This window comes from Corvus kubaryi, unplaced genomic scaffold, assembly GCF_017639235.1.
Source record: "Corvus kubaryi isolate FWS band 111438036 unplaced genomic scaffold, C.kubaryi_AGA036_p1.0 66, whole genome shotgun sequence".
NCBI lineage: Eukaryota > Metazoa > Chordata > Aves > Passeriformes > Corvidae > Corvus > Corvus kubaryi.
This window is the reverse complement of record NW_024582054.1, coordinates 20,142,646-20,161,089: the sequence shown is the minus strand read 5'-3', so window position 1 is coordinate 20,161,089 and position 18,444 is coordinate 20,142,646. Positions and strand designations below refer to the sequence as shown.

At 41.2% G+C, this 18,444-nt stretch overlaps 2 protein-coding genes across 7 annotated transcripts in view; one reads left to right on the top strand and one right to left on the bottom strand.

Annotated features, from left to right (window-relative positions):
• Positions 1–6,078, bottom strand: part of DGLUCY (D-glutamate cyclase) — a 48,435-nt gene extending 42,357 nt beyond the window's left edge. For 2 of the 4 annotated variants that reach the window (XM_042047148.1, XM_042047154.1), the window contains exon 1: positions 5,638–5,720. The gene's annotated coding sequence lies outside the window, so the exon portion shown is untranslated. Of the gene's footprint in view, positions 1–5,637; positions 5,721–5,979 lie in introns of those variants that run through there. The other 2 variants (XM_042047162.1, XM_042047159.1) reach the window with 2 other exon arrangements.
• A 173-nt stretch (positions 6,079–6,251) lies between these two features.
• The window catches only part of RPS6KA5 (ribosomal protein S6 kinase A5), a 76,027-nt gene continuing 63,834 nt past the window's right edge, over positions 6,252–18,444 (top strand). Inside the window, exon 1 of one of the 3 annotated variants that reach the window (XM_042047135.1) lies at positions 6,252–6,837. In XM_042047135.1, coding sequence (XP_041903069.1) covers positions 6,774–6,837 — 64 coding nt within the window. In that variant the 5' untranslated portion in view covers positions 6,252–6,773. Of the gene's footprint in view, positions 6,838–6,968; positions 6,988–8,000; positions 8,084–18,444 lie in introns of those variants that run through there. The other 2 variants (XM_042047136.1, XM_042047139.1) reach the window with 2 other exon arrangements.

Sequence of the window (18,444 nt, the reverse complement as noted above, 5' to 3'; positions counted from 1 at the left end):
ATCATAGAATTGCTTCAATACCAGTTACCTGTTAGCTCTAGTCACAAGTCATACAATTTACAGTGCCAGTGTCAATTATGCAGGTGAAGTTAAAAATCCTCATCTTTTGGATGTATTGAAAATTTGTAATCTGCTATTATAGCTTTTGCTACTTGATTTTTCACAATAGTATTTTATATCTAGGCCATGTTCACGGAAACCTATTTATCCACTGGTTCTCTAACACATTTTAATTTATTTTTATTCCTTAAAACTAAGCATAATCCTTCAAACCTTTCATCAAAACATTTTCCTGGTCCTTTTAAAGCTGTTTTTAGTTGTAATGCTGCTTATATTAAATTATATTGTATTATATTATAAAAATATAATAATACTCTATGTTGAGAGGTGCCTTCCAGCCACCTGATATAGTAGTTGAAACTATTGGGAGTTTTCCTACTTTTTCTGAGGAGCTCCAAGTCCTTTTCAAACTCCAGGAGATATACCAACTGAGTTTGAAACATCATATTCTATTAATTTATCCATTTGCTTCCAGATTTTCTCCCACTTCAATTCATGGAGACATCTTATCTTTATAAATTTAAAAGAGTAGGTTCAAAATCAATAATCATACAACTTTTCTCCAGATAAAGGAAAAGGAACCTCTGTAATACTGTTCACTTCATTAAATCTCTTTTTGCTCTGTGGTAATTTAACAGATGCAGTATCTTTAAATATATCATTAGAAGAAAAGTTATGGAAATGAATTTATTATTTTTTAGTAACAGTTTTCAAAAATTCCTTTCCCCTTCATTTTATGTGGCACTTCTTTTTACTTATCTCTTTTTCTGCAGGCTCTCTTTAAGAACTACAATGCAGAACTTTAAGGTCTGCCATTTAAACACTTTTTTTCTCATGTTTATGCTTCCTTCTCTGGAGCAGGAAAGCAGAACCATAACTTCTGCAACTATCAGAATGTATTCACAATCTTCATGATGAGTTAAAAGTTTTAATTTCATCATCACTAGCTTTCAGATCACCTTGATTAACTTCTCCTTTCTAAAGTCCCCTTCTCCAAAATTTTCAAAATAGTGAGAATTTACATGCAGGTCTTGAAAAGGACTGGAAGTTTACTCAGTCAGTATTACTGAGGTTTAACGACAACATTATGTATAACACTCCTGTGTTCCCTCCAACAAATATGAAAAAAAATTCAAACTATTGTGAGTGAGGATTACGATTCAAAAGTCAATTCTTTTTATTAAACAGAAATTCCATTTCTGCCTAGCTTAAGCAGCTTTACCAGTTCAAAAAGTAAAATAACCCCCTATTTCTGTTTTAATGGCTAGTGCTTTCTCTCCCCTCTAGACAGCATTCACTCATTTTCCTTTTCCTCATCAGAAACTGAGAAACCTGACAATTTTTTTTTCTCTTCTATAACCATGTAGACTTTTAGCAATTAAACTTTGTAAAGTGCTGCCTGTAATAATAGTAGCTGCAACTGTACAGAGACTGAAGAAAAAGATAAACAAATGACTTTTCAGCGAAGAAAGTAATACTAACTGAAACAGGACCCTAGAAACAGTAACAAATGCACTCTTTCAAGAAACGATCCACTTCCTGACAGAGTTGTACCACTTCCGTTACGAGAATTATTAGACTTGGATGCTTAGCATAACTTCTCCTTTCATGGTAAAACATTAAGTGGTTTTAGAGAGATAAAACTGTTGCCCAGAGCAGTTTCATAAAAAATACTTTAAACAGCAAATATACCTACCCAGTCTACTTATCTGACAGTTATCAAGCACAGAATGTTCAATTAAAGATTCAGATTAAACCAAAGATAAAAATCAGAGAATATATGCAAACTAAAAACTAGAACTAATACTGTACTAAAATCTCACACAAAAGCTGTTTCATGTTGTGTTTGTCTTTCACAGTGAGTACTTCCCTAAATTAATTTTGTGGTTTCCAAAATTTGATCCTTTTTTCCCCCTGCTGTGCAAATGCTCTGCATGGAGTGATTAAGGGGAACATTTTGTATCATCTGGCTTTCCAAAATTTGTCCTTTTAACACCTATTTCTGTAACAATTCAATGACCATAAGAAAGCACCAGACACCTTCAACTTTCACCTCATAGAAACTACAATTTCCATAAGCAGCTCCCCTTCAGAAAGAAAGTAAACCAAATACCTCAAAACTGTGAGGCCCTGGCACCCTGGAAGTACGCAGCTATAGCACTCATGTTCTTCTTTTTCTCTCTCATTTCCTTTCAGAAGTCTGTACACTGAGCATTTCAATTTCACCTCAGGCCTCAAACCAGCTTGGCACACCACCTCTTTTAGAACCAAACCGAAAATGCTGTGACATTTGTTCTTTAATGAAGTTCAATAATATCTTTCTATGTGGGAATTTTCCACAGCAATTTTTTCCTCTGTCTTTTCACAATTAGGAATGGCAAGTAAATACACATATTTTTGAACAGTTGTGTTGCGGGGTAGAGAAGGGACATCTATCTTTAGAATGGTGTTACTCCATAGTCCCAAACTTGCAACACATGCTCAGCCCAAACACTGACCTGGTGGCTGACTGACCCGTTGGGTTGCTCTTATCGTGCAGATGAATATGAAAATGCTACTATAAAAAAAAACCCCAAAAACAATGCATTTACACTATGGAGCAAGAGCGGCTCTGCACTGCCCTGTAGCTTTTAATCATTGAAACATCAAATATTTTTCTTTTTAATGCCAGAGAGGTAACTTATTGAATACATATTATACAAATAGTAAGTTTTTTCAGTGTTGCAGCACACACACACAAATGTATTTAAATGCAAGTAACACTTTTGGTCAGTTAAATTGCACTTCTAAAAGCACAGTTTACATACCAAGGGTGGTTTTACTTCTTCAAACTATAAAGAAATTGCTTGCAGATCAGTCTGTACTCCCTCTGGGTCTACAGCCTATCACTGTTCCTGTACTTTCTCATGCTGCTTTAGCTGCAGCGAGCCACATTTCCTCCCTCATCTGACTCTGTGACTGTCTGTGTTAGTGATTTAAATGGGACACAGGCACAATCTGAGTGCTGGTACATGACTATCGGTACTTCTGACTGCCGGCATGCAGGAGTTGGGTCCCTGACTAGTATTCTTCCAAGCAATGTCTTTGTACAAGTTGGAGGCTAGCATAGCTCAGTAATGGTAGGCAGTCCCTACAAATCCAGGAGGCAATTCAAGAAAAGCCACTGTTTTGAAGGGGAAAGAATTTAGCTGTACCATGCTATGTCATGCCACTTCCCGGACACCTACAAAATGAATCCTAATCAGTTTTATTTTCTGGTACAGCTCTAGCCTGTATATTTCCACCTATCTGTAATTCCTATCTACCATTTAGGTTGACAGAACTCTGGCCTTTTACAGTCACCCACAAAGCCATGTGATACTGCTTCTGAGACAAGTGTGATGGAGGCAATGTAACCAGCCCACTACGCCTGGACCATTCCACTGAAAGTAGATCTACTCTTATGTCAAGAACACGACCAAGTCTAGCCCTCCACTGCTCCCAAAAGTTCAGCTGAAAGGAAAACTTGAGCATACTCTTGTATTCATGGACTACTGACAGAAGATTTAGGATTTCACTGGAAATATAGCTCTTTTCTCTGTCAAAAGGTGGGATTCTTTCCAAGCATTCAGTAAGGCTGTTTTGCAGTTTCTGGATTTGACACAAGAATCCCACTGCAAAAACATTTTAATACCAGAGAAAGTGTTATGCAAAAAATCTTAACTTTTTTTAATGGAAAAACCATGTTGCAAGTACATCAGGGCATCCCTCAATGACAATAAAGAACTTTCAGTTCATGTAGTAGTACTTTGCAAGCCCAATCACATCTTAAACTGAAGTATACACAGTAATCACTGTATCTTGTTATATGCATAGTCAGCATGAATCAGTATTCTTGGTTTGGTATTTTAGGGTTACTGCCTCATTTTTTAAAGCTGTTTTAGCTGAAATTTGGAAGGAGAAATTTTCAGCCTGAGGCAAATAAGCAGATACAGTCTGTCAAGCTATGAACATCTGAAACCAAGACTATTAACAACTACTGGATTCAATGCCAATACCCCTCACACTGAGTGCTAGTAAATGGAGTCAGATTTCAGCTTCTTTTCTGAGGCTGCCAGGGACAGTTAGTCCAACTGTAGGCTAGCAGAACCATTGGATGAAATATAGTACTAGTCCCTTTAAAATCTAGTATCTGGGACATGGAATAATCAGAAGTAGCTGTTACGCCTTGTAATGATGAAGTAAATCTCACAGTCCCCACTAACTGTACAGGGGTGCCATTAGTTACAAAGATGCAAAAACTTAATTAATTAGTGTAATATTCCCATTTTCCCTTTTGTAGTTTAATATTATACTGATATAATATTTACTTTCTCTGCAATAGTGAAGCTTCTAGAACCAAGTGACAAAAGGGAATCAATCATTTTCCAGTTTGAAAACATCTCCCGTGATCAGACTTTCTATATTTATAGTCTTGATATAATACTGTTGGAAAGGCAGTAACTGTATGGACATTTTAGGTGGAGTTATGTGTGTACCATATGCTACAGGGAGATACCTCCACAGAACAGCTGCAGTGCTTGCTGGGGAACACCTTCAAAAGTTTTACCAAAAATACTATGAAACCTTTAGGTAGTATTTTTAATTTCTGGGATGACAACCAATTGCAAAGGCACCCTAAACCTGATGGTTGGTATATAAACAATTATGAAGTAGAAAGCTCTCACCAACTTTAAATAGTCCCAACTCAATCTCTCCACGAGAAACTGTAGAAATATATACATGTACATGCATTTTTAACATATATGTATACAAACACACTTAATATTTAATACTGGAATGTGAATAAAGGATTAACATAAGACATTTTATTTCATTGATCTTTGATGTAACTGAATTAAGACTGTGTGAACACTGCTGCTGAGACACGGCATTATGAATTAGCTTGTGTGTAAGGATAGAAGCGGTGGCATTCAAGAGCAACAAGTCAGAAATTACTGTAAATAAGAAACGGAGAGAAAAGTCATTTGCTTTATCTGTCTCAAGGAAATGAGGGCAGCTTTAGAAGCACCAGATTGCCTCCAAAACATAACAGACTGAGAGGCTTAACTGACGTGAACAGATACGACGTGTTTTGAACCTTATCTCCCTCAAAAATGCAGTCAAAGCCCGCTGTGAGGACGGTGTCTCCCTCGCAGCTGAAGGGACCAGATGAACGCGCCCCAGGCAGGGCAAGGTGAACCGGTGGGATGTACCCACCCAGCAACTTCGCCCACTCCCACCTTACGACAAGCAAGCCCCTGTCAGGCACCTCCTGAGCTGCCATAACCCACCAGGCCGTGCGCTTTTCTACCGATCACCAAGGTTGGTTGAACTTCTAGTACATGCCGTCTCTTCGACCTCCCAAGAGGCGGCTCCGCTCGCCGCCTGCACCCCAGCCCAAGCCACGGCCCCGGCCAAGGGCGAAGGCGGGATCAGGCGTGACCCGGGCCCCTGCGCGCACCGGGGGCCCGGCCACCCGCGCCCCCGTGTTGTGGTGCCCCAGAGCTCGGTGCCCCGAGCGCGAGGCGCACGGCCGCGGGCTGCAGGCGGACATACCGATGTGCCGCAAGCTCTCCAGCCCGGCCGCGCCGCCGCTGCGAGTCCGCACGCGCCGCCCGCGCGGGGAGGCGGGGGCTCAGCGGGCGGGCGGCCGGGGCCTTGCAGGAATCCCTCCCACCCTCGGCTGCGCCTCGCTGCTCCCTGCCCCGCCGCATCCCCCCGCGGGGATACCCCGCTTCCCATCCCGCTGCCGCATCCCCCTCGCCACGCTGTAGCCCAGCTTCCCCCTGCCCCCCCCCCGCCGCCACTGCGAGTGGGTCAGCCCACGGCGGCTCCTCCCTTCGGGGACGGTGGAACCAGCCCGTAACGCGAGGAAGGGCGCCATGGCCGCTCCCTCACGTGATTGCCAGCTCCAGTGGTCAATCAGCGCCTTCCCTTCCCTCTCGGCAGCCCAGCGCCCGCCCTCCCGCGGGGGTCGGGGGGCAGCGGGAGAGGCGGGCGGGAATGTTTACAAACAACACCAAGGAGTAGAGGGGCCGGGGGGAAGACGGGGGGCGGAGCTGGCGGTTGGCGCAGCCGCCGAGCCAATGGGGGCACGCGGCGCTCGGCGGAAGGGCGGGGGCGGCGCGCGGGGAACGTTCTCTGCCCGACGGCCGCCGGGGTTCGCGGGCGCGCGCGGCCAATGAGCGCCCGGCCCGGGGAGGGAGGGGGCGCGAGCGCCTGAGTAGGAGCCGCTCCCCGCGGCGTCCCCACCTCCGCCCCCCGTGTCGTTCAGCCTATCCCGGCCGAGCTCGGCTCCCCTCGGGTCCACTCGGCTCCCCTCGGGTCCACTCGGCTCGGCGGGGCTCGGCTGCGCTCCCCGCTGTCGGGCGGGGAGGGCGGCCGGAGCCCGGGGGAGGGGAGCCGCAAGGACATGGGCTGGCTCTGAGCGCCGGGGGAGGGAAGCCGTCGTGCTTGTGCCTCCCTAGATTTTAATAACTGTTTGTTGTTGGGTGGTGTAGGTTTGGGGTTTTTTTCGCCCCCGTTTTCCCCAAGGCGGAGGGGAGAGCGGCAGCCCCCAGCGCGCCTGCATGGCTCCTCTTCCCCGGAGCGCCCCTGGGAAATAGAACCCGTCTCGGGCCAGGTGACATCTTCCCGCCGCCGCGCTCACACTCACGGGGAGCGGCAGGGGCGGGAGAGCCGCCCGTGAGGACATGGAGGGACCCTCGGGGGAAGCGGAGCTGCCGCTCCTCACGGTGAAGCACGAGCTGAGGAACGGTGAGCGGGCGGGCCCGGGGGTCGTGCGGGGGCGGAGGGGCCCGGTGGGGCCGGGCTGGGGAAAACACTGCTGAGCAGGGAGCTCCGAGAGAGTTGGTTGGGAGCAGTAGGGAAATCTCAGTGTGGGGAAGAAAGAGGATGAGCTGGAAGGTAAGGGCAGGAGAGTGTACGATGGGGGCGGGGAGGGGGCCTTCTCTTATTTCTGAAAAAAGTATTTCACTTCGAGTTCTGCTCTATGCCTGACTCCCCTGTCCCACTTCCCGGTGGTATTTGACGCTTTTGAAGGAGATAAAGGGTAGCCAGGCTCTCTTTTAAACATTTTTTTTTTTTTTTTAATTGTGTGTTTGACTGACTTCTGTGGCTATGTTGGGGGGGGGGGGCGGTTTGTTCCAATCCTCAATGAAGTCGTTTTATATGACAGCTTTTCTCTGACCTCGGTGAAATGCCGGAATTGTAGGGAGGGGAATGTGCCAACACGTAACCGCAGAGTTATCTGGCTTTTCAGTCTGTGAATCTTTTTGTAGCTCGGTAGTTACTTGACGACCCTCTGGAGAAGTAGTTCAACATGTGAAATATATATGACCTTTAAAGATGTAGCAGAAATGCTCTGTTGTAGGTTGTTGTGTTGGGGAAGAGCTTTATTTCTTTTTAAAAGGGATTCTCTGCTTCTCAGAAGTTTCTAGGCAACTTGAACACTGCAGTAAATCTAAATTTTAATCTTAATTTAGAAGTGCGTGTAAAACATAATCAGAATGTATATTCTCTGTATTGATTAACAATGAAGGTGCTGTTAACCCATGTGCTTCATTCCTTTTCTGTCATCATCTTTTTCTCCATGGTGAAGTAAGAGTAAGCATATGATGCTGTTCACTGCAAAAGTTTGAGAGAGCTGCCCGCCGGGTTAATGTAGTTGACATTCTCGAATGGGCCGATGTGAAAAGCGGGTGGTGGTGCTGGATCTCCTCGGTCTCGTTCTGCCTCCTGCCCCACTGTCCCTCGGTCTTGGGGTCGGGGGAGTAGCCCCAGAGGAATACAGCTATCACTGCTCCTTGGCGGGGGGGGGGAGGGGGGGATGGGAGGAGGAGGGGGGGGGGAGAAAAAAAAAAAAAAAAAAAAGGCGGTCTCTTGATAGCTACAGAAACCGAAGGGACTGTAGTTTCCTTCTTTCAAGAAGAAGTAAAAGAGCTGCTGGAAAACATAGTTGTCTCGCTAGGTGTTGCTACATTTAAGTGTGGAAGAGGAAAAGGTAAGGGGAAAGGAAGTGGAACATTTATTCAATATATTTACATAGCTATGTCTAGATTTCTTTTGTAAAGGTTGAGAACATGTATGCCTGAGGGATCGTTATTTAAAGGTAGTTTGAGGAATAAACACATTTGTATAAACTAGACAAAGAACTGTCTAATGTAGTGTAATAAGCAACTTTGATTTTAATCCTGATCATAAAGCTTTATGAAGTACCAATTCTCACTTTTATTTTAAAAAGTCTCAACCCCGTTTGTCTTTTTAAGCTTCTGAAATTCAGTTTAGTAGGAATAAGTTGCTTCTCCCCTCCTTGTTCTGTTCTCTGTATTCAGTGTTTAGAAAACTCTGCTTTCTGAAAAATGCTTTCTAACAATGACTTGTCTATTTCTGGAGCACTAGGGTGGAGGAGGGAGCTGTTCTGTCATGTACTCCTGGGAGACTCCTACTCCTGAAGGTGTCAATAGTGTCATCACTATGCAAGACGTATGGAAATACTGTTTCAGAACTTGTCTCTATACAATCCACAGAGATACAATAATTTGAGGAGAAAAGTTTCAGTCAGCTTCTGTTGATACAGAAATGTATAAATCTATAGGATACTTGGCAAGTTTAAAGGTGTTTTCTGTGCTGGGTCTGGTATGTGGATGCTTAGCTGCTGGCTAGGGTTAACTCACCACAGCTTTAAAGCATGCAGAATGATTATTTAATTTTGCTTCATTTTAGGGAAGAGGGTGAGAGGACATGCAAGAACTAGAATTTGGAGCCAGCAGATCTTTGTCATTCCTAAATATGTTCTATATAATGAATATCCTTTAATGTGTAATTTGTTTAGATTCTGGTGTTCCCCTCATCTGTGTTTTTTCTTTGATGGTGCTAGCTCTGTGACTAATTGAATCGTTTAGAGTTACATAGAGAAAGTAGCTGTCAGTTGACAGATAAGAAAGAGGTCGGTCTCCCCAGTGCTTTGAAAGAATTTACTATTGTCATAGAAATAGAGAGTTCTTTGAGAAGGGTATATCTTATTTTCATGTTGTGGAAGCTGCTACTTGAACCGATGGTAAAAAACTCACTAATTCAAATCAACTGAATGCAGGTAAACAGTTTGCATTTGGAATTACTTGGTCTTGGGATTGCTCTAAAAGTATTAAATGAGTTAAGGACAGGCATTGATTATGGTCAAGTGAGTAAGTGAACATACTTTAGAATTTGAATTTAAGATTAAATGAATATCCTAAAGAATGAAACAGATGATTGTTGTTACCTCCAAGCAAGTATGGAGGCATATGAAAATGTGTTAAGTTTGAGCATATGCAGTGCTGTTTCTACATAGACCAGCTGATAGTTAACCCTATCATACCATGGTTTGACTTCTTTTAAACCTTGACTTTGAAATTACAGTGCTGGCTTTGGTACGTAGAGTCAGGTTTAATTTTAGCTTTATATCTCATAGTGTTAGAGGCCTGAAATTCCTCTGTTGCATGACCAAAAAGTAATTGCTGGAAAAACATCACTTGATAGGCATGTAGATTGGGTCTGTGATAGGGAAGTAACACTTGAGTGCCTCTGTGTGATACCATGTGATATGCTGTGTTACAAATAATGGGCACTGCTCTGTCTGTGTTGTGTGTATATGTGTGTGTGTGTGTGTATATATATGTGATGTTTTGCAGATTAGACAGAGCAGTGACTTTTAGGACACATTTCATTTAATAATGATATTCTCCCAATATATTTACCAAGTTTTTTTTCTTTTCCTAACACCAAACCATTTTTGTTCTTGATAGAAGCCTCACAGTTTAGCCACTTCAGAACAGTTACTGTCTTTCTTGTCTCACTTTGGGAAGGAAAATGAGGTTTTGGGGAAAGTGGAATCTCTTTTCAGGAAGTAAAAGCAAAAATGTACCAAAGTTGAAATAGTAGGAAGTGGTGACTGTCTCTGATTCTCACTGAAGCTGTCCAGTGAAAATAATAAGAAAACAAAATTTTATTTAGCATCTATTTCTGGAATCTTGTAAGGGGAAAGGTTTTATTTTTTGAAGGGTAACTTTCAGAGTTAATGCAACTTCTAATCTTTTTGCAGACCTTAGGAATTACATATTATTTACACTGAAAAAAGAACATTGTTGCATCTTAACATTTCTGTTGCTTGGTAATGCTGCAGAACTGAACAATGGCAAACGGAAAGCCTATCAGAGGAAACGTTTTACATGATAGAGAAGGGTATGGAAAGAGAAGAAAAGTCTTGTGATGTCAGAAGATAAGAAGGAGACAGAACAGTTAAGAGTGAGATTTCCTCCCCATCTCCTCTTGGCTTTTGTCATAACTCTTGTTTTTAGAAAAAAGGATCAAAGGATCCTATACCTTAAGTGGGTATGAGTGATTTTGTAGGAGGTTGCCCATCTTGTGGCATGCATGTGCACTCCCTGCTTTGCCCAGGGAGAGGCAGAGATTGCCAAAACCAGGATCTTGAAGGGAACTTGTGAGGCATTCCATGAATATATGGGCAATGGGCTCTATATACATTGTTTGCTTTGCTTTACAGTGTTGTTCTTTTCCTTTTAGCAAGTCTGTTTTGAAGAGTATACTGGATTTGTTTTAATGTTTTCACAAGCTTTGGGCTAAAGAATTTGTGTTAGTTTGCAGCTTGCCTGACTGTTAAGTGCATGGGAAAAGACATGTATAGCCCAGAAGGTAGTGTAGCAACGGGCTGCAGAAGAATTTGGAACTTCCCCTTGAGTCAAACTTATAATTCAGTATGAAACTATAAAAGGCTTCAGAAAATAAATACACGGATTATCTAAAGGGTTTCATAATGCAAATTCTTAGTTACACCTTCTTGAATGGGAACTTAAATTAGAATGGATTTATTTGTAAACTGGAAGGTTCATGTTACTTTCTAGGGAATTGTGAAAATTCCTGTGACTAAAAAACATGATGAATCATGCACTGAATAGCGAGTTCAGCCTTCACTATGGAGGTACATCTGGCACCTATATTTTATTTTTTCTATTTTTAAAAGGAAACTTTATGAAACTTTAAAGATACTTTTAAAGTTACTTTTTCTGTAAGGCAGGTTTTTAAAAACTTATTTACTAATTTTGTGTATTGTTTAAGGATCAGGAGGTACTAATAGACTATTTCAAAGCTTGGATTGCTTTTGCTTCTACTTTTCTCTTTTGAGCACTAAAAAATACATATTCTTGGATTGTGGGAACTATAAAGAGTATTTTAAGTTTATTAATCATTTTAAATACCGCTTAAATCTGTGGATTTTATTCCTTACGCAATCAATATTTTCTAAAAGTACTTTGTCGTCTAGGAATTTATTGTTATTTTTTTTCTTGTAGCTTTGATTATGAAGAGGGATGGCTATTGATCTTTCCTGAGTTGTGTTTGTGGCTTTTTGTTTGTTTTTGTTGGGTGGGATTTTTGTTTGTTTGTTTTCCTTCCTCCAGGCTTTGGAATCTAACAAACCTGGCTAAAATTATCTATAAAAGGGTCTGGTACAACTGATCATTTTGCTGTCATTGTTTCAGTGATGTTCTATAAAATGTCTAATACAAATGAGGACTAGAAGTTGCAGTCTTCATTGTCAGCCTGTTTATTAGCTTTGATCCAATGTCTAATAAATGTGATGGTTTAAAATCTCAGGCTTGATTCCACAAAGGAATTAGGAGTCTTACATGCTGTGTTAATACATTTTAGGATTTTATTCAGAAGGCAGTTCAAAGAGCACTTGCCAGAATTCCTTAATCATATGACAAAGCCTGGGTATCTGAGGATGTGTTTTCCCAATATATTTTCCACATAAATATTTCTGTTATATCCCCATCATTGTGTAATTTGGTATCTTATGGTAAACATGCTCTTTGTCTCCTCCCCCCATAGAATTCCAATGATGAGGTGCAAGTTCTACTAAGATTTCTTTGCTTCTGACTCAGTCCATAGATAGGCAGATGACCTGGTTTGTGAAAGACTCACGTTACATGCAGTCAGTTTATTTGGGTTTGTGTTTTGTTTTGGGATCTATTGTGACTGTTTCCTCTTCTCATTTTTCTTGACATCTGTAAATATTTTATGCTGGCTTGGACAGATGCTTATAAAAGCTTTACTTGGGAGAGGATAATTCTTAAGTTTTCTGATTAATGTCTGCATAAACAAATATGTAAATACCTTCCATCACCATGTAAGTTGTCAGTTGCTCTTTTTTGTTGATAAATTAATCTGTATTCTGTTACTCTTGATGCTGTGTCCGAGGTGCCTATGACTCATTTTTTATAAGGTGTTTTCATTCCTTACTAATGATAGAGAAAACCGAAGTTGATTCATATCTTATAGTTAGATAAAATTTTTTGTTTGAAAAGATATGCACAATCCTTAGATATCTGATTGTTTCAACTCGTTTCTGCATTAGATTATGGCAATTTTTTTCATTAGAATCTTGTCTAATTACATTTTGCTAGGGGGGTTTTTTTGTGGGTTTGGTTTTTTTTTTTTTGTTTGTTTTTGTTTGTTTGTTTTGTTTGTTTGTTTGGTTGGGGTTTTTTTGGTTTTTTTTGTTTTTTTGGTTTTTTTTTTTTGCAATTGTATGATGTGTTGCTACCCATTAAGTTTGTAGCTGACCATGGAGGTGCCTCTGGACCTCATAGTGATTCAGCTTGCAGTAATGATAAACCTCATGGCAAAGTCACCTCTGTAAGAGGAAAAGATGCTGCTGCATGCAAATGGATCTTAACATGGAGCATTTTCCAGTTCAGACTACTGAGAGTCTGCATCATTAATCTCAGATGCCTGGACTTTTATATTTATTTCAGCTTCCTGTATGCAAATGATAACTTTGGTGGGATAATCTTCTATCTTCTATTTTCATGATGGTAATGACAGTTTCTTATCATGTTTTCCACAGCATTTTATGCTTCTGAATTTCCACATACTGTATTCCATACAATATATGTGTATGCTGTATACATACATGTATGTATACATACTGTATTAGCTAGTACTTTAGAGGTCTTTGTCATCTTTGCCTGTGTGAAGTTTGGTTTCCAAGCCTTCTAGAATGGAATCAGCAGCTTTGTGAGAGCTTGAATTTTTTCCACGTTTTTTTTCAAATTTTACAATTTTTTCTCAGTTCGAGTGATCTTACCCTTAAGCATCTAATATTCTACAGAATCAGCAGTTACCAGCCCAGTTACCTTAACTGATACCCTAGAGTTCAGAGCAATGTGAACTGCATTTTCTTTTCTTTCACATGAGTTCAGAACTGTGTGTTTTATTTTTGCTCTACATTCTTTCTTTTGCCTAAGAAAAGTATTCTTGGGATGTTATGATTTTTAAATTCCATTTTAAGCTTGTAAGGTAGTACCCTGACCTGATTAAATGGTGCTCTTGTTCAGTGACCTGACACTTACTAGGTGGTGATGGTCTCTCAGATTTCAAGGACTTTAGAATATTTCCCTTCACAAATAGTTCTAAGTCGTTGTAACCAGTAACAAAGTATAACTCTATATAGCAGATAAACAGTATAACATATGCATTTTCTTCAGTGTCTGACAAATAGTTGTGTAGTTTCTATTGCATGGTGTCATTTTTTTTTCCTAGAAAGGAATGTGCTAGTTTTGCTTAATTTTGAGGAAAACCACCCACTCTCCACTCTGAATAAAGCATAAACATATAGGTTTTAAAACAACATCTGTTCTTTGATGCTGTGGCTTAAGTAGATCTGTTAGGTGAGTGGGGATGGGCCATTCTCTGAAGTAACAGGTTAAGATCAAGTTAATACTGGTATTAGACATTGCAACCTAATATTTGGAATAATGCAGAATATGTTCTGTCTCATTTTCCTTCTCTGTTCTTCTTATAATTGCCTGAGGTTCATTGTTCTGCTGAATAAAACAGCAGAATTGGTCTAGTGTTGCAGAGAATAGCAGAGACAAGTTTTGGCTTTCAGGCAGAGCTTGTTTTAGAAGATTGCTTGATCAAGTTTGGTAGAGGAAGCTCTAGCTTTGTTTGTCTGCTTCAAGACCTGTATGCAGTGGAGTCCAGAAACAGAGGACAGAGCACATTTTAACTTGAAAACAAACCCTGTTGAAATATTATTTCTCAAGATCAAAGAAGTGCAATTAAAAGCTTATAGACTCATTGCACAGTACCCGCTTGGACAGTTCTTAGTTCAGTCTTGGCCATCTCAAAGTTCATGTAGTGCAGATGACAGTCATGTCTCTTATGTCATCTGGAGATCCTCCATCAAACAGAAATGTTATTCTGGATAAACAGGCTGCCCTACTTCCAGGGGACTGAGAATGACAGCTCTGGTCTCCATGCACTGGTGTCCCTGCTTGTCTTTGCAGTGGTAGTATTTCTGGATATTTCCTTTCCTTCTGCTGTCAGAGGTGATGATTGCAACTAGTACCTCTGTTTCCTCTTCGTTTTTATGAATTCTGTGATGTCTTGGCCTTTCCCTTCACTATTTGTTTCTGAGTTGGTGTGTTCTCTCTTGCTGTTGCCCTCAGCTGCACGCTCTACCTAACCATATTGGTGCAATGCTGCTTAGTGTGGACTACACTAGAACATTAGTAAACGCAAGATTTTTCTAATTGTGTACCCATGCAGTGAGGTTATCTCCAAGGGGATTTGTTAGCTTTCTTTTTTTCCATTATGTACAACCATCCCTTTGTAGTGCTGTGTCATGTGTAGCTTCATATTATTTGTAGAGAAACTCTCATCCTGTTGACTTGGGCAGTACTTTTCTTCCTGTCCAAACTTTATTCCATTCTGTGCTGCACTTCAGCTGATGTGTCAAGACACTTGAAGAAAAAAGTGCATGGCAAAGTAAATTTTCTGTTTCCAAAACTGCTTTCTGTGCACCAATGTACATCCCAATGCTGTCTTGACAGATAGGCTGTGCAGTGTGAACAGGCAGTTGTTGGGTCAGGTGCTGACACCATTTCCAGCACGGTGATGTCTGTGGGGTGTGAGAAACTTTTCCCTTTTCTGTTAGTCGTTGTAGTAGTAGTGGTCTCATTGCAATCCTTTAAAACGTCTGTCTCGGGGGTTTTTTTTGCACTTCCTCCGGCTGCATGTTGGGCGCCAAATTTATATTTGTCTTGGTTTGAGACTGTCTCGGTTTTTGAGACAAAACTTCAGGAGGAAACACTCTGGAATGAGTGTTCTTCCCCTTTTCCTCCATCAATGAGACAAATGGGTCACAAGAAGTGAAAGTGGGAAAAAGAAACCAAACTGTTTATTAATACACGAACAAAACAGGGTAGATAGAAAAAAACCCTCAAAATACAACAGATTCCCAGAGAGGGAACAGACACGCGGGCTCAGACCAGCCGGGGCTGCCCCCGCAGGCTCCCTGGACCAGCGAGGAGGTAAGGGAGGCAGTGAGGCAAGGGGAAGGGAAGGGGAAAAAAGAACAAGGAAAAAGCCCAACAGAACCTTTTCCCAGCTAGCTGGAACACAAAGGAGACGAAAAAGCAGCACCGTGCTCCCGGCGCTCTCCCTCCTGAGCCCTGCCGAGACCCCTGAGCCCTGAACCGTTGGGCCCAGCTGTTAAACTGCCCCGCACTCGTCCTGTGGCCCCGCCCCCCAGGTCCATCTTAAAGAAACAGCATCCTTGGGCTTTTAGCCCCCACAGGTTTGGAAAGAGATGTCTTGGAGGAAAGTGAAAAAACCTGTTTATTTAACAAGCAGAGTGCATGCAGGCACAAAAAGAATAATGTTAGATAATAAACCTTCTTGTTGTGGAGAAAATCTGAGTCCTTTCTGTAGGTGTGGTTCTGCTCTCTGGAGCTGGGGTGCAGTGTGGGCCCCTCCGGGCCATGGTGTGGGGCCTCCCAGTGATGGTGTTCTGGACTAGAGCTGAACAGTTCCAGGAGAAAAAAAAAGAAGAAGCCACAGTCCCAGGAAAACTCCTTGCTTCAGCTAACGAACAAGAAGCTAGCTAAGAAAAGAATGCACCTCTCTGCCCTGCTGTAGAGCTGAGAGCTGGGGAGGGAGTGAGTGAGTTATCTGTGCTTTTGAACACAGGTTGCCAAAAGAATTCCACTGGCTTCCCCCCACACCCCGTCTTGGACCTAGCTTTAAAGGCACAGAACTCATGTCTGGCATAGGGCAGACGACAGGGGATACAGCATCATAAAATCATCCCAAGACAACATCTCAGTCTTGGAACAGTTTTGTAACTGCAGAGAGCATCCCTGGTGAAAGGTCTTCCAAAAATGGTCATTCAGGTTCCTGGGAGTGAGTGGTGAATAGAATAACTGATATTTTGAGATTTATGCTTCTGAAAGCAAGTTGAAGAAAATGTTGGAATGACAACTTTCATCATGGAGAAACTGCATTTCATCTCTGCTAATGTGTCAAAGTGCTGCACCTGGTTTCAGCAGATGAAGACAAAGGACTGCTCTAGGGGTGTCATTAGAAAATGGCACAAACAAGCTCTTCAGCTTGCTTTTCTTGCACTATGACTTCAGAGAAGGACAGAGCACTGCAACTGAGGCTGTTGGAGCAAGCCATTGCCATGTGGCAACATTGGGAGGAGCACTTTCTGGGAATTTTTGTTAATCTTTTCTTATAGCTTTGAAAATTTGTTATTCTTATTTTTTAATTAAGGATAATTTTACTTCTTGCTTTATAGGGAGTATTTGTGAGAGAGTTTGTCTCAAGTGTCCTATCACACTTGTGTGTTACGCAGCACCATTTAGCTATTGTGGGATGGCTTTTTTCCTCAGTATGATGTAAAAAGAATGAGGTGGGTCTTACTTTGGAGTTATCATATGCTTATTTGTGACGAAATTTTCTTCTTTTACTATGAAAATAATATTACAGTAACCTTCAGGATATTAAATTTTAATTTTTTTTAGGATAAGGCCATTAAGCATCCTGAATGGAAGTAAAACTGGAATTAAGAGGAGAGTGCAAAATTACAGCTCACATTGAAACAAGTACATAATAATTCAAACTAGCTGTCACTTAGCTTTTTATTGTGTAGCCTCATGAAAGTGGAAAAGGTTTTACTAATATTATTGAATGTGAGTTTATCGTACAGTTTAGATTAATGGATTGAGTTTCAAGACTTGATTTCTTTTTAGGATCACAGCCAGCACTGCAAATTTCAGCATGTTACTGGAGATGCAGTATTTCTCTGGATTCCACTCTGTCTTCTTATTCAGTTCCAAGAATATGGCAGGATTAAGTGACTGTTTTGCTTTCTAGAAGGGTATTTAATTGAAAAACCTTCTGCTGACACTCTTAAAGGATGTGAGATAGCAAAACCTTTCTGGAGTAATTCATTGCAGAAGATCCAAGTTGGTGGATCTTGAAGTGAAAACTTTCTTCCCACCCTGAGTTCAGCACTTACTTCGCTAGTGTCCAGAGAAGGTCTGTGTCCTGAATCTCTTCAGTGTTGTCCACTCCTTCATTAAAAAGTGGATACTCTAGCCCTGGTCTCTTTAGAATAGTCTGCAACTTCTGATGTCCTTGGCAGGAAAGACAATGTTTTGAAACTGTATATTGAGTACCATTTTCAGTACTAGTTAAGAAGAATAATATGAAATATTAAATTGCCTGAAAACAGTTTGCTTTCTGTGACACAACATACCCTAATTGTATAGACACTAACTCAGTCTAGGTTTGCCTAACCTGCTATAGCTCCTTCATTGGCACAGGAGTGTGGCTTCCTTACTGCTGTCTTAAGCAGTGACTGTGATGTAGCTCTAGCAGAAGTATTTGTTCTATTTGCAGTCAAAAGTAGTACAGCAAACTTCAGTTCAGCTCCTGTGGTGCATATTGACTCACTGTTTTGTTAAGGATTCTGGTACAGTCTTGCCTAGTACATGTTACTAAAATGGAACTGATCACAAAACTAATCTTTCTCTAATAATAATAACTTGATTATGTTGTGTTTTTTAATGTGTTAGAGTAGCTTGTAGATTCCCTCAGATTTGCAAAAATTCTTGTGTGTACTTCTGGTCATACAAGAAAAAAAACCTGAAAGCTCTTTTAGACTTTATAATCTCACAGTGATTTCAAGTAGTGTCTCTGCACTTACACCGTTTGATTAATCCTTCAAAAAGATGAATTATATAGATTGAAAATAATCTCTTTTTAGGTGAGATTTCACCACTGTTTCGCATTGAGAGCACTAATGTTGCCCTGACCCAACTAAGTACATTTTGTATGTGTGTGCAGACTCCTAGGATTGGTGCAATAAGTCATGAATTTGCTTTTTGATTTATTTAGTGTTTGGATTTTTTTTACACTGGTTCATCTTTGCAGAGAGGTCTTTCCAAAGCTTTGTGTTTTGAGTTGTTGAGTTACTGCAGTTCTGTGAGTGGACATTAATTACACATTTGG